This window comes from Microtus pennsylvanicus, chromosome 10 (assembly GCF_037038515.1).
Source record: "Microtus pennsylvanicus isolate mMicPen1 chromosome 10, mMicPen1.hap1, whole genome shotgun sequence".
Classification (NCBI taxonomy): Eukaryota; Metazoa; Chordata; class Mammalia; order Rodentia; family Cricetidae; genus Microtus; species Microtus pennsylvanicus.
Genome location: NC_134588.1, coordinates 56,826,749 through 56,841,694, shown reverse-complemented (window position 1 = coordinate 56,841,694; position 14,946 = coordinate 56,826,749). Strand labels below are relative to the sequence as shown.

Genomic DNA, 14,946 nt, shown 5'->3' with positions numbered 1-14,946 from the left:
ATCTCTCCAGCCCTCATAATGTATTTATTTATTCTCTAGACTGAGATATCTTACTTAGTCTAGACTGGCTTTGAACTCAAATTGTGCTTGCCTCAGCCTCTGAGGGCTAGGATTACCTTATAATTGCTAACTCAACTTTTGCTATACATTAATGTGCTTAGATCCTTAAAATTACATAAATTATTTTGAGTAATAACATTAACATACTAGCTTATTGTCAAAGTGGTAGTTACTGTATTACTGTGTTCTTAAGTATAACATAAAAGTTCCTTTCTCATTATTAAAGCAACCAAGTTTCTTTGAAGCAAAGAAATTAAAGAATAGCTATGAGTTAAAAATAACAAAAAAAAATTAAAATTAGTTATAGTTCAATCTCTCAGAAGGAGTCATTAGTATTTTGGTGTAATTGTGCCTTACAAACTGACTCTCTTGTTTTAACTCTTCTTTCTCTCCTGCCTTTCCAGATAAAATCCTGCCCTGGAGAGTGTATCCAGCTTACCAACCTGTCAGTCCTATTGAAGCGTCTCTTTTTCTTCATGGCCCCACCCCATCAGGCAAGGATATTGTCTGTGCCAGTGTCTTTAGTCAGCTGTGAGGAGCACAAATTAACATTAATGCTTTGGTAATTGATTTTAGGTCTACGTAGATTTTGATGTCCCTGTTTCAGTTCAGGTTACAGATGCAATCTGATTCAGTTGTTCTGGAATACTCCCCCCCTTTTAATATATTTAAGATGGACAATGAGATAGCTTTGTGTCTTTGTTCCATTTATTAATTCTATTATGCTTTGAATGATGTATCTTAGTGTTTCAGAGTAAGTAAAATTGATTTTTAAGGAAAGATTACAAGTATTTAGCCTCAGTTGCTTACTGTTGTGAAGTCAACAAGATTTGCCATGGTTGAGTTTCTTATCTCATGGGCCTGAGTAGCCTTGTGAAGAGTTGTAGACAGGTACCATTGGAACTTCTGTAGCAGGTTTTTGTTTGTGTTTAAAAACAAGTTTGTGGACTCTGGCCTATAAATTCAGTGGTGGGTGTAAATAAGGCTCAGCAATTGGCTTTTGTTGTTAAGCACTTAATGTGATTCTGACAAGGAGTCGAGCTTGGAATCCACATGAAAGAAATTTGCCTGTAAAGCCTTTGATCTTGGCTTGAATCCTGATTATATTAGTGATGCAGCATAAACGCACATTAGAATGAATGTGTTTTACTGAAAGCTGACACATGCTAATATGTGTTTCTCTTTCCATAGGAATAACAGTTGAATGTGTATTATAACTCAGTACTCTTACTTTAGTTGTTTCCTGATTGAGGAAAAAGGAATGTCCCTTATTTAGACATACTAATAATTGTGTGTTACAGTTTTCTATTGCTGTGATAACAAACACCGACCAAACGCAACTTTAAGGAAGAGAATATTGATTTGGCTGAAATTCCAGGTTTAAAAGTTCATCACTGCAGGGAGGTCAAGGCAGGAAATTCATCACACCCACAGTCAAGAAGAGAGAGAAACGAATGTACCCATGCTCTTTTGTTTGTGCCTTGTTGAGTTTCTTCACTTTTCTCACAGTTCAGGACTCCCTTCCATAGTAGGCTGGGTAACTTAATTAAGGTAACCCCTACAGGCAAACCTAGTATAAACAGTTGCATATTGAGACTCTCTGCCCAGCTAATTCTAGATTGTGTCAAGTTGCAATTAAAGGTAGCCATCACATTGTGCTAGTATTTTTAGGTAAGGTGAAATTTACTACATTTTCATTTTAAGCCCTTCTTAGTTTTAAGGAGGAATCTAAATTTTCTGCACAGTGTTTTCTTACATGCCACTCTTCTTGTTTGAACTGTTAGCCCTAGTAGCTTTAAAGTGATGTTTGAACCTTAGGATAGAGTCTTGAACTCTGAAGTGATCAGTTTTGGTAACGCCTTTTAAAAACATTTTTATTGTGTAGGACATTATTATATGTCATATATTCTTTGAACGGAGACACATATGTTGATTCATTTAACCTTATTATAAGGAAGAATGGTTCTTGAATTGGCTTCTCAGTCGAATCATGGCTTTCTTGATGCACTTTAATTTTCTGCTGAAGTTGCTTATTATAAATGACACTCAGCTCTCTTTTTCTTTTTTGATTTTCAAGATAGGGTTACTCTGTTAAACAGTTCTGGCTGTCCTGGAACTCAGTAGACCAGGCTGGCCTCGAACTCACAGAGATCCAACTGCCTCTGCCTACTGAGTGCTGAGATTAAGGGTGTGCACCACTACCGCCTGGCTTGACATTCAGCTCTTGAAGTATTCTTTTTTTCTATTTGTAGACTCTGTCACAGCAAGTGACCAGTCTCTTGTTTTGATGCACAGTTAATAAAAACTCAGAAACAGATATTGGGGTTTAACCTGAAGACCAGAGAAGCAAAGCAGCCAGCCACTGGCTTTTACCTCTACCTCAGTCTGAAAATGGTGTTCCTGTCTCCAGGAAACCTCAGAATGAGACTGAGACTAAGAGCTGTCTTTTCCCGTTTTATAGTACTGGGATAAAAGGGTGCGCGTCACTACTGCCAGGTTTCTGTGGCAAGCTAGTGTGACTACTGAGGTTAAAGGTGTGTGTCATTGTGGCTACTGGGATTAAAAGGTGTGTGTCATTGCTGCCTGGTCTGTAAGGCTCACTAGTGTGACTGTTTTACTTTTCTGATCTTCAGGCAAGCTTTATTTATTAAAATATAAATGAAATGCCGCTACATGTTTTGTCAGTTAGATATTTATTTTCTGCAAATTAAATAGAGTTCATATACAAATATATAATAGAAAAGCCCGGGACTATCAAAATTAGTTGTAGTGCTTTGGACTTAGGAGGAATTTTTGTTTAGTTTTTAATGTATGACAAGTTTTCATATATTTTGTGAAGTTTAAATATTGTAAATTGAACTATCTCATTTCTTTAAAAATATACTAGTATACTTTTTAACTAGGTTCTACAAATTTAGCAATTAAATACACTATTTTTTAAAATCTAACAGTTGGACTGTGTTTTGAACTTTTAGTTCATATTTTTATTGAATCTTCTTGACATCTGCATTTTAAAAGAACAGTATCTCGTTTCTCTTAACACAATACATGCTTTGGATTCCATCTCAGTAGAAGACTGTATTTACCTATCACAATCTTTATTTGTGGTTGTTTTTTGTTTTATAGCTTCCTTTTGGGAAATTAATTTAGTATGTCCTCTAAGGCCGAGCAGAGCCAGCTAATCCATTTGAAACTGGACATATGACCTTGATTTCATGTTCTCAAATGCAGTAAGCTAAGATAAAAGCCAGGACCATGGTGGATTATTCTTGCCATATCTGGAATATTAATTTGACTTAACTATATAAGGTGATGAGTACTTGGAAGATAGCAGATCTAATGAGTAGAAAGAAGATAAAATATCTGATGTGAATAATAATGAAATGCATTATTTATCACTTAGTGTTTTTTATATCATGCTTCATTTAAGCATGATTTTTCATTTTGGAAATAAATACAGTAGCAATAAAAATCTTTGTGCTTATTTATGTTATGTTGATCTGGTACCCAGTGATCTTACTGTGCATTTAAGAAACAGATTTTAAAATATTTTTGTTGGTTCAGACAAACTTTTGGTATGTGGCCCTGACTGCCTTGGAATTCACTTTGTAGACTAGGGCGACCTCAGACTTGCAAAGATCCTATACTCTGTCTCCTGAATGTTGGAGTTGTGTCATACACCACTACACCTGACATAAGTGTTTAAGTTATTATTCAGTTCTTGTATATCCAGTGATCTGAAGTTGCTCATTTCATTCTCAACTTATTTCAGGTGGAATTTATCCAGAGATTTTCTCCAGAAGAAGTAGACAACTTGCCTCTGTGGCAGTGTATTTCCTTCCAGGCATTATCTGCTGATCTTAGGAAACAAGCTGCGTGTGACGTGATCAGAGTATGCATAGTGCAGTGCATGGACTGGTTGAGCAGCAGTCATACTCTGGCAGAACTTGAGTCTCTGGTGAGATAGTTTTGATTAATTCAGCAGTTTTCTTAGCACTGTTTTAGATAATCGCTAGTCTTCTCTTTCAAAACATAGCAATATTTTTAGATCTATATATTATAAAAGGACCTTTGAGAAAATTTTATCCATTAATGTAAATTGAGCAGGAGGTCTCATCTGTTGGGTAAGAGACATTTGGAAAGCAGGACAGCATTTGATTCCTATTTTTGGTAGCACCTATCTTGATTAAGCAGATATAATTCACTCCCTCACCCTTGGGGAGGATCTCATCACTGAGTAGGCCAGGTGGCTTTGAACTCATGATCTTAGCCTCTTTAGTGCTGGATAACAGGTGTGTACCCTTAGGGCCATCTTAGATATGATTGTTTTATTTGACAAAATACAACATGCATTTTATAGAAAACTACTCTGAGCCTTTACATAGCTTTCTATTTAACTGATTTCTCATAAAACAAAAAAAGAGGTTCATCTCTAAGTAGAAGGTATATAAAAAGTGGACTAGATACAGCATATACAGTTGAATTTTCCACTTAGTCTTCATTTGATTATTTAGTCAATAAATAAACTTTTGAGTGTTCATGTATAATAAATTGTTTTAGTCATTGGGGGAATAGATATAACAGGAAACAAAATGAAGAAACCTTTCTATTCTTGTAGATGCATATTCTAGCTAAGCAGTACACAGTATAATAAATACTGCTATGGTAAGTATAAAAAACTTAGCAGGGATAAAAGCATATATTCAAGGACTTGGAAGCTTTCTTTTTAATTTTTGATTAGAAGTTGCTGAAGGCATATATTTCCATACTAAGTTGTTCTTCTATACTTTTGTAAAATGGCAGTTGACCACAATTATTAAGATAGTTTAAAACATTTGCATAAAACCAAAGAAGTTTCTTTTTGTGGCTTTATTTTATTTATCACAGCTAATCATGAGTGGGTCAATTTAAGTTTCTCATTTGTATTTAATATGAACTAGTTTCTAATCACTCAGGAAACCCAGTCATGTTGTGATGGAGTGGCAGGCCACTTCCCGCCTCTGGCTAGCTTTACCCGAAATAATAACACACAAATTGTATTCATTTAAACACTGCTCGGCCCATTAGTTTTAGCATCTTATTGGCTAACTCTCATGTCTTGATTAATCCATTTCTAGTAATATGTGTAGCACCACGAGGTGGTGGCTTACCGGGGAAAGATTCTAGCCTACATCTGCCTCGGGTCGGAGAATCATGGCGACTGCCTCACTTCCCTTCTTCCCAGCATTCTGTTCTGTCTACTCCACCCACCTATGTTCTGACCTATCAGGCCAAGCAGTTTCTTTATTAATTAACGAATGAAACAACAGATAGATAGAAGACCCACCTACATCATAGTCAGTAGACTTTCAAGATATTTTGGGTGTATTAGGTAAAAACACTACTGTTGTAAAATTAACTCCTTTTAAATTATGGGCAAAACTTGTAAAGGGAAGTAGATTAATCTTGAATGAAATGGTATAAGGCAACTTTAACATGGGTTGTAGCTATTAAATTATAGGATTCAAGTCAGTGTTACTGATTATTACATTAAAATATGACCTTCTCCTTATATATACCATCCCAGACGTTAGTGTAAGCCAGAAAAGAGATCTGAGTATTTGTATGTAGAAACAAAAATGAGTCTAGAAAAGTTTTTCTGTTTCAAATTCTAGACGCTATATTTCTTTTCATTTGCTTATAAAATTTGTTTCTGTAGCATCTCATGGTAAAAAACAGAAATAATAAAAAAATCTAGTAACCTATATAGATTGCTGGGTGCACAGTGTTGAAAAAAATAATGTAGCTTTCTATTGATGAGTACTTTAAATTAGGCTAACCTTGCTCACCATGTGTTAGGTTTCTATTGCTATGACAACAAAATGACTATAAACAACTTGGGGAGGAAAGGGTTTATTCAACTCAGAGTTCATTATGAAGGGACAGCAGGGCAAGAACTCAAGGCAGAAACTGAAGGAGAAGCTTTGAAGGAACAGGACTTCCTGGCTTACTCCCCATCACTTACTCAGTCTGCTCTTATCCACAGTCAAGACCACCTGCTCATGGGGTGGCATAACCCCCAGTTGACTGGGCCCTCTCACACCAGTAGCCAATCAAGAAAATGCCCTACACACTTGCTTACAGGTAATCTGATAGAGACATTTTCTTAATTGGGATTCCTTTTCCCAGATAATTCACACTTGTATCAAGTTGACAACAACCACAAAAATAGGACAAAAGCTTAGTAAAAGTCAATGTTGTTGCTATTTTAAATGAACATTTCAATCTCAAAGGAGAACATGCTTTTATGTGCAAGGAAAATTGATCTTAGTATTATAATTATACTAAAACTTTATATGTTTTAAAAAGCTGAAAAGAATGGCTTTATCTCTGTGGATCTTATGAACAGTTAATAAGTAACTCACATGGTGTTTATAATTGGGCCTCTGGTCCTTTAAACTAGATTTGGAAACTGAAACTTTCTTCTTTTCTCCCCCTTTAGAACATAGCACTCTCTGCTTTGCTTACTGTATGTAATTCTGCTGGTGATGCTTTGGATATTAGACAACAAACTACAGTTACTGAAGTCGTGGGTCGGCTTTGGGCTTTTATAAGCATTCAACAAGTAAGGAAAGCTACTCATCATTTCTTTAAAAACTATAGAATATTGACAAGAGAATATTAGAATACCCCTATAGATTAAATTTTCTAATTTCTTGAGGTGATAAGTAAAAGTTGTGATTAGATTTCACCTAATTGTATTCTCTCTCAGGTAGTTGTTATATATTCATATGGGGATAAAGGAGTGTATGCATATGTTTTTTTGGTGTGTGTTATACCAGAGAAGACTTGGGTGTTTTCTTGACTACACTTTACCTTACTTTTTGAGACAGGAGCTCCAGAGAGCTCCTGGGATATGTCTGTGTCTGTTACCTGTTCCTGCCAAAGCACTGTGATTACATATGAGCCCTGCCACATTCAGTTTTTTGTGGGAACTGGGGATCAGGAACTCAGGTTCTCATGTTTGACACATCAGGTACTTTACTGACGGAGCTGTCTCCTTAGGCCCTTTCAGGCAGTGTTTTTGTTGTTGTTTATTTTATTCCAGTAATCTTAGACCCTACCACAGTGACAACCACAGTCCATCTGTCTGTGTTTATGAACTTGTTGGACCCGTTTAAAAATTAAGTTTCATCTTTTTGTTGTTGTTGTTAGATTGATGTCTATTTGTGATTTTAAGTTTTTTTTTTAGTAGTAATTCAGTTGACAAAATAGTGTTACTTACTAGTGAAAGGGACTAGTAAGTGTTGTAGCTAATTTGTATTCCTCTTCCTAACAAAGCCAGGAAATCAAGTGTTTATTAGGCTAAAATTAGAACATATTCCCTACATATGGTTGTAAACTTAAGTTTCTTATGTTAAAGATCTAAACATTTAAAGTACAATGTTTGTTTTCTTTAACTGAGCATGTGCCTCTGGTAACCAGTGGAAGTTGAGAGCAAAACAAAAACTTTGGGGAAGTAATAGAAATTATTTTGTAGATAATAGATTTTGGGGGTTCAGGTTTCCTGTAAGTCAAACTTAGGGCTTCCTGTGTGCTCCACCACCGAGTTACCCCCTAAGTCCTGCCGAAAGACCAGGTTTATGATCCATTTCTGTGGTCACCTTGCCATCCTGCAGTTGTGTCACTTCACTGGTGGCTGCCCTGAGTTGGACACAGCACTTAGTAGCCATTCCGATGCCTGTGCTGGGATGTGGCTTCACAGCAGTACGACATACACACTATGAAGAGGTAGAATTTTACCAACATCCATGGATATACAGGTTTTTAAGTGGCCAACAACAGTAATTTGACCCCTTTAAATCATCTATTTGAATGATGGTGCCTCAGTTCCTATACATGTGATCTTGAGCAAATATTTTTCTTATCCTATGTTTTCTTATTAAAATGGGATATTATCTACCACTTAGCTTATGTAATTATATAGGTGAGGTAGTAATTCTAAACCACATATCAACTGGTATATAATAAATGCTTAGTAGACTACTATTGCTGCTAGTCTCATGTGTGTCTAAGTTAGACTTTCTGCTGTGATAAACACCATGACCAAAAACAACTTGAGGATGATAGGAGTTATTTTGTCTTACATCTTACAGCCCACCATCCAGAAGAGTCAGGGCAGGAACTCAAGGCAGGAACTAATGCAGATGCTTTGGAGCAGTGATTGTTTACTGACGTGCTCCTATTGTTTGCTAGTTATAGCACCCAGGACCACCTGTCCAGATGACACCACCCACAGAGAGCTGGGCCCTCCCCTATCAGTAATAATCAGGAAAATGCCCTACAGCTTATCTATCTACAGGTAGTATGATAGAGACAAAAATTGAGGTTCTTCCCAAATAACTGTGTATATGTCAAGTTGATGAAAAACTCTTTATTATGTGATTGAAAATTCTCACCAAAATTACTTTGTTTCTTGTTCTAGGTACTAAGTCAACCCTATGTTCAACAAGCATTGAGACTTTTACTTCAGCTACTGACATTTTTCATCCAAACTGTAGATCCACAGCTGATTAGTCAGGTAATAAAGTGACCCAGTTGGTTCTTTGCTCATTGTGAATCTGCAATGATTTATTTGGTTTACTTGTAAGCTCTTTAATCATTTCCCCTCTTCCTTCCACCTGTCTTCCAGACTGGCCTTAGACTCATTTTGTAGCAGAGGATGTCATTAAACTTCTCATCCTTTATCTTTAGAAGCATGTGGCACCATATCAGATTTTTTTGCAGTGCTGGGAATTGAATCTAGGGCTTTGTACATACCAGGCAAACACTGCACCAGCTGAGCTCCATCTCCAGCCTTTGTGATTCTTTCCTTGTAAACCGAATATGTCAGCTTTACTTGTTTTCATCAAGATTGTCACGTTCTCACTTCTCTTAGTGTTCTTGCTGTTAACCCAGCCTTTGTCAGTTCGCAGTCACCTTTAAGCTTTATGCTCTGCTATTTAGTAGTCAGAATTTTGTGTGGCACAATCCAGGAAACAGACTGCCCAGGAAATAACCAAGTTTGCTGACCTCTGCATTTGTTGTCCTTTCACTGCCAACAGCTAGCTTTGAGACTGCAACATGGCCATGTCTTTGTTTCCTTGAAAAAAATGAGATTGCTTTCAAAAACTGGTACTATGAATTTCTTCTTTGGACCCCAGCTTACCTGGCTGGGCATAGGCAGATTTACTGTCTGGAGTGTCTCTAAGGTGCTGCTTCTGAGGCAACAAAACGTGGGAATGCCTTCCTCTTATCTGAAATGACTGAGAGCTTTGAAATGAGTCCATATTGGACAGAATTGATCTGCCAAATCATGTTAGCTTTAGTTCAGGGTCAGGAAGCATAAAAAAATAGTAGAAATAACTTGTTATTTAGGAAAAGAATGGAAGAGGTGGAATCCTGTTATCATATATCATGAAATGGAACATAAAATGAGCTAAAAGTAGGTGGTAAAGCTTTGTTTCAGGCTTTGTTTCTGTTTAATTGTATATACAAATTGGCTTAGTAAGCAAGTACTTTAATTAGTTACATTCAGTTACAGTGTGTGTAATGTGGACTATTGCAAATAAAGAACGTGGGAAAACATACTGGATGAAGTAATGTTTGAATTTACTGACTGAAATTTCTGAGGTTCATGTTGAAAAATTAAATATGACAATTTTAAGAAGTACTTAAGTCTTAAAAAGCTTTAAGCGACTACAGTTGTACAATTGCAGTGTTCAAATAGGGATTGTGTAGTTTGTAGATTTCACTTTTGCCCCTTTCCATTGTTAGGAGCTGCCAAACAAGCCTCTGGTTTAATACACTTCGTTATTTTCAACCGAAGAGCAATGAATGGCTTTTTTCATCTTAAAGATTGCTGAGTATATGTTAGTATTGTGTGATATTTGACATATTATTATCCATATATTCAACACAATGTACAACACAGAATGTGTCGCTTTTAAATCCTAAATCTACTGGTTCTTTTTTATAGAACAAATTTGCAAATCATTTCTTTAAATAATGAATTTCTTTTAGTAGAATTGAAAATGTAAAATTCTTAGCTGGCACAGATTTTGGAGCACAGATGGTAATGTAAATTTGCCTATGTCCAGTCATGTAAGCTGGGGCCCAAAGAAGGAATTCAGCAGTATCAGTCTTTGAAAACAATCTTACTTTTTCAAGGAAACAGGATCACCCTTAAGTTCATGGAGGCAGTGTTCTGTAACCCCATAGCTAGCTGCTGACAGTGCCTTTGAAAGTACTACATGAATGCAGAGTTCACCACAGCACCAGGATTCCTGACTCGGCTATTTCCCACACAATTCTGATTGCTTATTAGCAAAGTACACGAGTTGGAGGCAAGAGACTGTTATGGTGAGAAGAAATATTAACAACTCTTATCTGATGCTCTCCCTCTGCTTCTACAATTGAGGCTTTGCAGACTAGCTGCTCCCAGTTTTGTCTTCTTTCCCTTCCCCATACAACCACACCTTGGTAGCAAGCAGCTCTACTGCTCTTTTGTTCTTACCTCTTCAGGTAGTACCTTTACTGACCTCACTACTTAAATTGGAGCCTCCCGACCATGTCTGTCTGGCAGTGCTGGATTTTTTATCTTCTCTGAGCAGACTTTTTATACCTCCTGCTATCCAGGTAAGACACTCTTTAACAAAAATGCAAAATCTAAAAACACTCTCTAATGACTAGGGGAATTTTAAGCTTTTGATTTTTGTTTGTTTTTGAGACAGGGTCTCATACTGTAGCCTAGCCTGGCTTAGAACCTGAGGCAGTTCTTAAGTGCTGGGGTTATGATGTGAACCATGCTGGGTATAGGTTTTTGATTGCTAAAATCTTGTGCCTATACTAACAAAGTTATAGAAAAAGAAATACTTTCTGATAAGAAGGGTCATTGTCAAAATTGAGTACTTTTTAAGTAATTTTCTTTTTAAAAATATGAGTTAGCATTCAAATAATTTATCAAGTCGCCTACTGTACTTTGGGATACATTCTGTTATATGCCATTATCTAAAGGAAGAAGTCATTCATGTTTTACAGGCAGTAGTGTCTAGTGAGGAAATTTGGTAATGAGTTATTGTGTGGGTAGATTCATGAAACAGCATTTATTTTTAGAGACAGTATTTTAATAATACTGTAAAGTATGTATAGATGACAAATGTGTATTTTGCTTCCAAAATTATATTCTAGTGACCTAGGGGAAGACTACCACCAAATTTTAGGACCACCTATAAAATTAGATTCTCTTAAGCCAGGAGTTTTGTTTTACTGTTATAATAAAATCCCAGGGTTTCTAGATTCTCGTCTTTGTTTTACCTTCAAAGGGGAGAATGTAAAAAAAGCTCTCTGGTGAAAATCTTTTCACAGTCAAAGATGGGCTGTATTTCAGTACACATGAATAAAAATCCTTGAAGTTGAATTCTAAAAGGTTTCTTTTAATTATTCACAAAAAAATGACACTAATTCACCCGTTTCTGTCATGTCAACTTGTGATTCATGAGATAAATATAGATGGTGGCAGCTTTTCTCCTTTTGACAGAAATACCAACTTGTATTTGAGCAGTCATCCTTTTTTGGGAAAGGTCTTACCATGTAGCCCAGGCTGTTTTCAGACATGTACTCTTTAACTGCTGGCGGTGTGGTAGCCCCATTCTCAGTCCGCTGACGCAGCTGACAACAAAGTTGTGATACACGTAGTGTGGTGAGTGGTGAGTGCTATGGGAGAAAATAAAGCAGAAGAGGGGGGCAGTATGAGGGGATAAGAAGAGGGAGCCCTTACTTGGGTGATAAGTGAGTATAAATATGAAAGGGAAGGAGAAAGCCATGTTCTGAGCAGGGTATAGAGAACAAGTACAAAGCTTTGCAGGTCATTGTAAACCCTTGGTTTCACTCTAAAGGAAATTGGGAGTTATTAGGAGAATTTGAGCAAGGAATAGAAGAACATAATGTGTCCCAAAAGTAGACTAGTATTCTGTATTGAAGTTTTTTTTTACAGTAAGGTTTGTTTCTCTTTGTAGGACAAGGTGCTGCCCAACCTGCCTTCTATCTTTGCTTTACTGCTAGCCAACAGGAATTGGCTGCTAGAGCAACATACTTTGGAGGCATTTACTCAGTTTGCTGAGGTAAGAGTAGTTTATCATATTGACCTCTGTATATTTTAGTATTTCTTTTTAAATTTTTATTTAGGAACTAATATTTTTATTGATTTTTTTTAAACTGAGTTCTACATTTTTCTCTGCTCCCCTCCCTGCCTCTCCCCTTCAACCATCTCCCAAAGTCCCCATGCTCCCATAATTTAATACTTCTAATATCCTAAAACACTTAAAAATACTGAGCTATTTATGTATCTCAGTTGTGAAATTTTCTGCTGAGAAGATATTTGTATGTTTACAAAACCTTATTATAAGGCCTAGAGAAATGAAGTGACTTTTCCCAAGGTTCTCTGATTAGCAGGGATTAAACATTTGGAGTCAACTGCCTGACTCAGACACTGCCTTCAGCAGCACTGGGGGAAGGTCTCCTTTGAAATTGCTACTGCTCTGACCCATTTCTGTGCAGTCACGCCTTGGGTTTAATAAGTAATTAAACCTTGCAGCACCATATATATAGAAGCCAAAATTACATAAGTCTTTGTAGAACTCTGAGAATCCTTGGGTACTACTTCCTTTTAAAATGAGTTTTCAAGTAAGGTAGTTAAAAAACTTAAGTTGCTGAACTATCTGTCTTGTTTACTCATCTTTTAATAGGTAACAAATCATGAAGAGCTAGTTCCACAGTGTCTCAGTTCTGAAGATATCAAGAACAAAGTTGTAGCCTTTCTGGAGAAGGTATTTATTTATGTATAAAGCCCATGTTTTATTTTTTATCATTTTTAAAATTAGCTATTTGTAATCACCTTAGCTTCCTCTTGGTTCTGGGGTTTGAACCGGAGCTTTGCATATGCTAGACAAGTGCTTTATTACTGAGTGTTTTGCACAATGCTAATACAGATAGGCTAAGTAAACATCCCTAATCCAGAGTACTTCAAAATCTGAAACTTTGTGAGCCACCAATATGAGGCAAAAACATAGAATACCTTGCAGTGAAAATGTATGTCATGCATAAAATTACTCATTTTAGTAATATTTACTATTTTACTAATTTTACAAAAATATTGTATAAAATTACCTCAGGCATGAATTTCATGTTCATACTTGGAGCCTATCCCCATAGTATCTGTTTGAAAGAATTCTGAAGCATTTTGTATAAATGTAAAGGGAAACACAACTTGTATGAATCAGTTAAGAGCGTCCATTAGGTGGGCAGTGGTGGCACACGCCTTTAATCCCAGCACTCGGGAGGCAGAGGCAGGTAGATCTCTTTGAGTTGGAGGCCAGCCTGGTCTACAGAGCTAGTTCCAGGACAGCTAGAGCTGTTACACAGCGAAACTGTCTTGAAAATACAAACAAAAGAACGTACATCAGAGAAGTAAATCACTTTAAGTCAATGTACCTAAAAGTTTGAGATATAATAGCATTGATTACCTTGGCACTAAGATAAAAAAGTGTGAATCCCTAACATTGCTGATCATAATTGGCTATTCATGATTATAAGGCCTAGTATTATGGTTTGTATGATACCAGTATGTTTTTTGTTTTTTGTTTTTTGGTTTTTTCGAGACAGGGTTTCTCTGTGGCTTTGGAGCCTGTCCTGGAACTAGCTTTTGTAGACCAGGCTGGTCTCGAACTCACAGAGATCCGCCTGCCTCTGTTTTTCTAATATACAGAGACAGACTTTATTGTAGATAGGATCTCACTGTGTAGCCCTAGCTAAGTTTGCTCTCAGAGATCCTCCTGCCTCTGCCTCCCAAGTGCTGGAATTAAGGATGTCTAAAGTGGTGTTTCTACAATTGTTTAGTACAGTCAAAAATTTTAAGTATAGGGATCCAGCATATATTCTGGTGTTACGATGTAAGGGAATAATTGAAATATTAAGACCTGACAAACGAGACTTAGAATACCAGGAAGTATTAGCACATATTTAACTGGGTTCTATGTATTTTATAAATTACTTATATGAGTTGTTACTAAACATTATAAATAGATATGTTACAGTTGTTATCTAGGCTGAACTTTAAGTACATGTGGTGTTTTTTTGTTTTGTGTTTTTGATTTTTCAAGACAGGGTTTCTCTGTTGCTTTTGGATCTAGCTTTTTGAAATAGCTCTTGTAGACCAGGTCTGCCTCTGCCTCTGCCTCTGCCTCCTGAGTGCTGGGATTAAAGGCATGCGCCACCATTGCCCGGCTTAAGTGCCTGTGTAAGTAATTGTTTTGCCAGCACCACACCCTGTACAGTAAGTTGAATGTGTAACATACTTATTTTTCTTGGAGAGATAATACTTAATTCTGTAGTGAAAAATGTTCTAAGGCACTTAGAACACTCTGGTCCTTAACCTAATGGTCAAAACCTTTGCAGCATGGGGTCACATATCCTGCATGTCAGATATTTATATTATGATTAATAACAGTAGCAGAATTACAGTCAATGAAGTAGCAGTGAAATAGTCACCACAACACGAGGTATTACAGGGTCGCAGCATTAAAAAGATTGAGAACCACTGCTCTAAGGGGATTGTATTCAGATTGCACTAAAGGTGAGTCTACCTAACCTAGAATTTGCCTGATCACAGGTCAAGCCAGAATGGTTTAATATTCATCATTTACCGACATATACACAAACTAGTTGGTTTCCTTTTTGATGATCTTTGACAGACAGGATTTGTAGATGAAACTGAAGTTGCCAGAGTGGATCATGTGAAACAGAAAGTTGCTTTCTTGGAACCCACTATAGAGGAAGCAGATGGGTTGGCTTTACAGGTATGGACTGCTT

The 14,946-nt window shown here is 36.7% G+C and overlaps 1 protein-coding gene across 4 annotated transcripts in view; it reads left to right on the top strand.

Annotated features, from left to right (window-relative positions):
* Positions 1-14,946, top strand: part of Firrm (FIGNL1 interacting regulator of recombination and mitosis) — a 42,804-nt gene that overhangs the window by 26,738 nt on the left and 1,120 nt on the right. For all 4 annotated transcript variants that reach the window (XM_075988449.1, XM_075988450.1, XM_075988447.1 and 1 more), the window contains 8 exons: positions 465-554; positions 3,833-4,018; positions 6,542-6,664; positions 8,525-8,620; positions 10,603-10,716; positions 12,096-12,200; positions 12,825-12,905; positions 14,829-14,933. In XM_075988449.1, the coding sequence (XP_075844564.1) occupies positions 465-554; positions 3,833-4,018; positions 6,542-6,664; positions 8,525-8,620; positions 10,603-10,716; positions 12,096-12,200; positions 12,825-12,905; positions 14,829-14,933 (900 nt within the window). The remainder of the gene's footprint in view (positions 1-464; positions 555-3,832; positions 4,019-6,541; positions 6,665-8,524; positions 8,621-10,602; positions 10,717-12,095; positions 12,201-12,824; positions 12,906-14,828; positions 14,934-14,946) is intronic.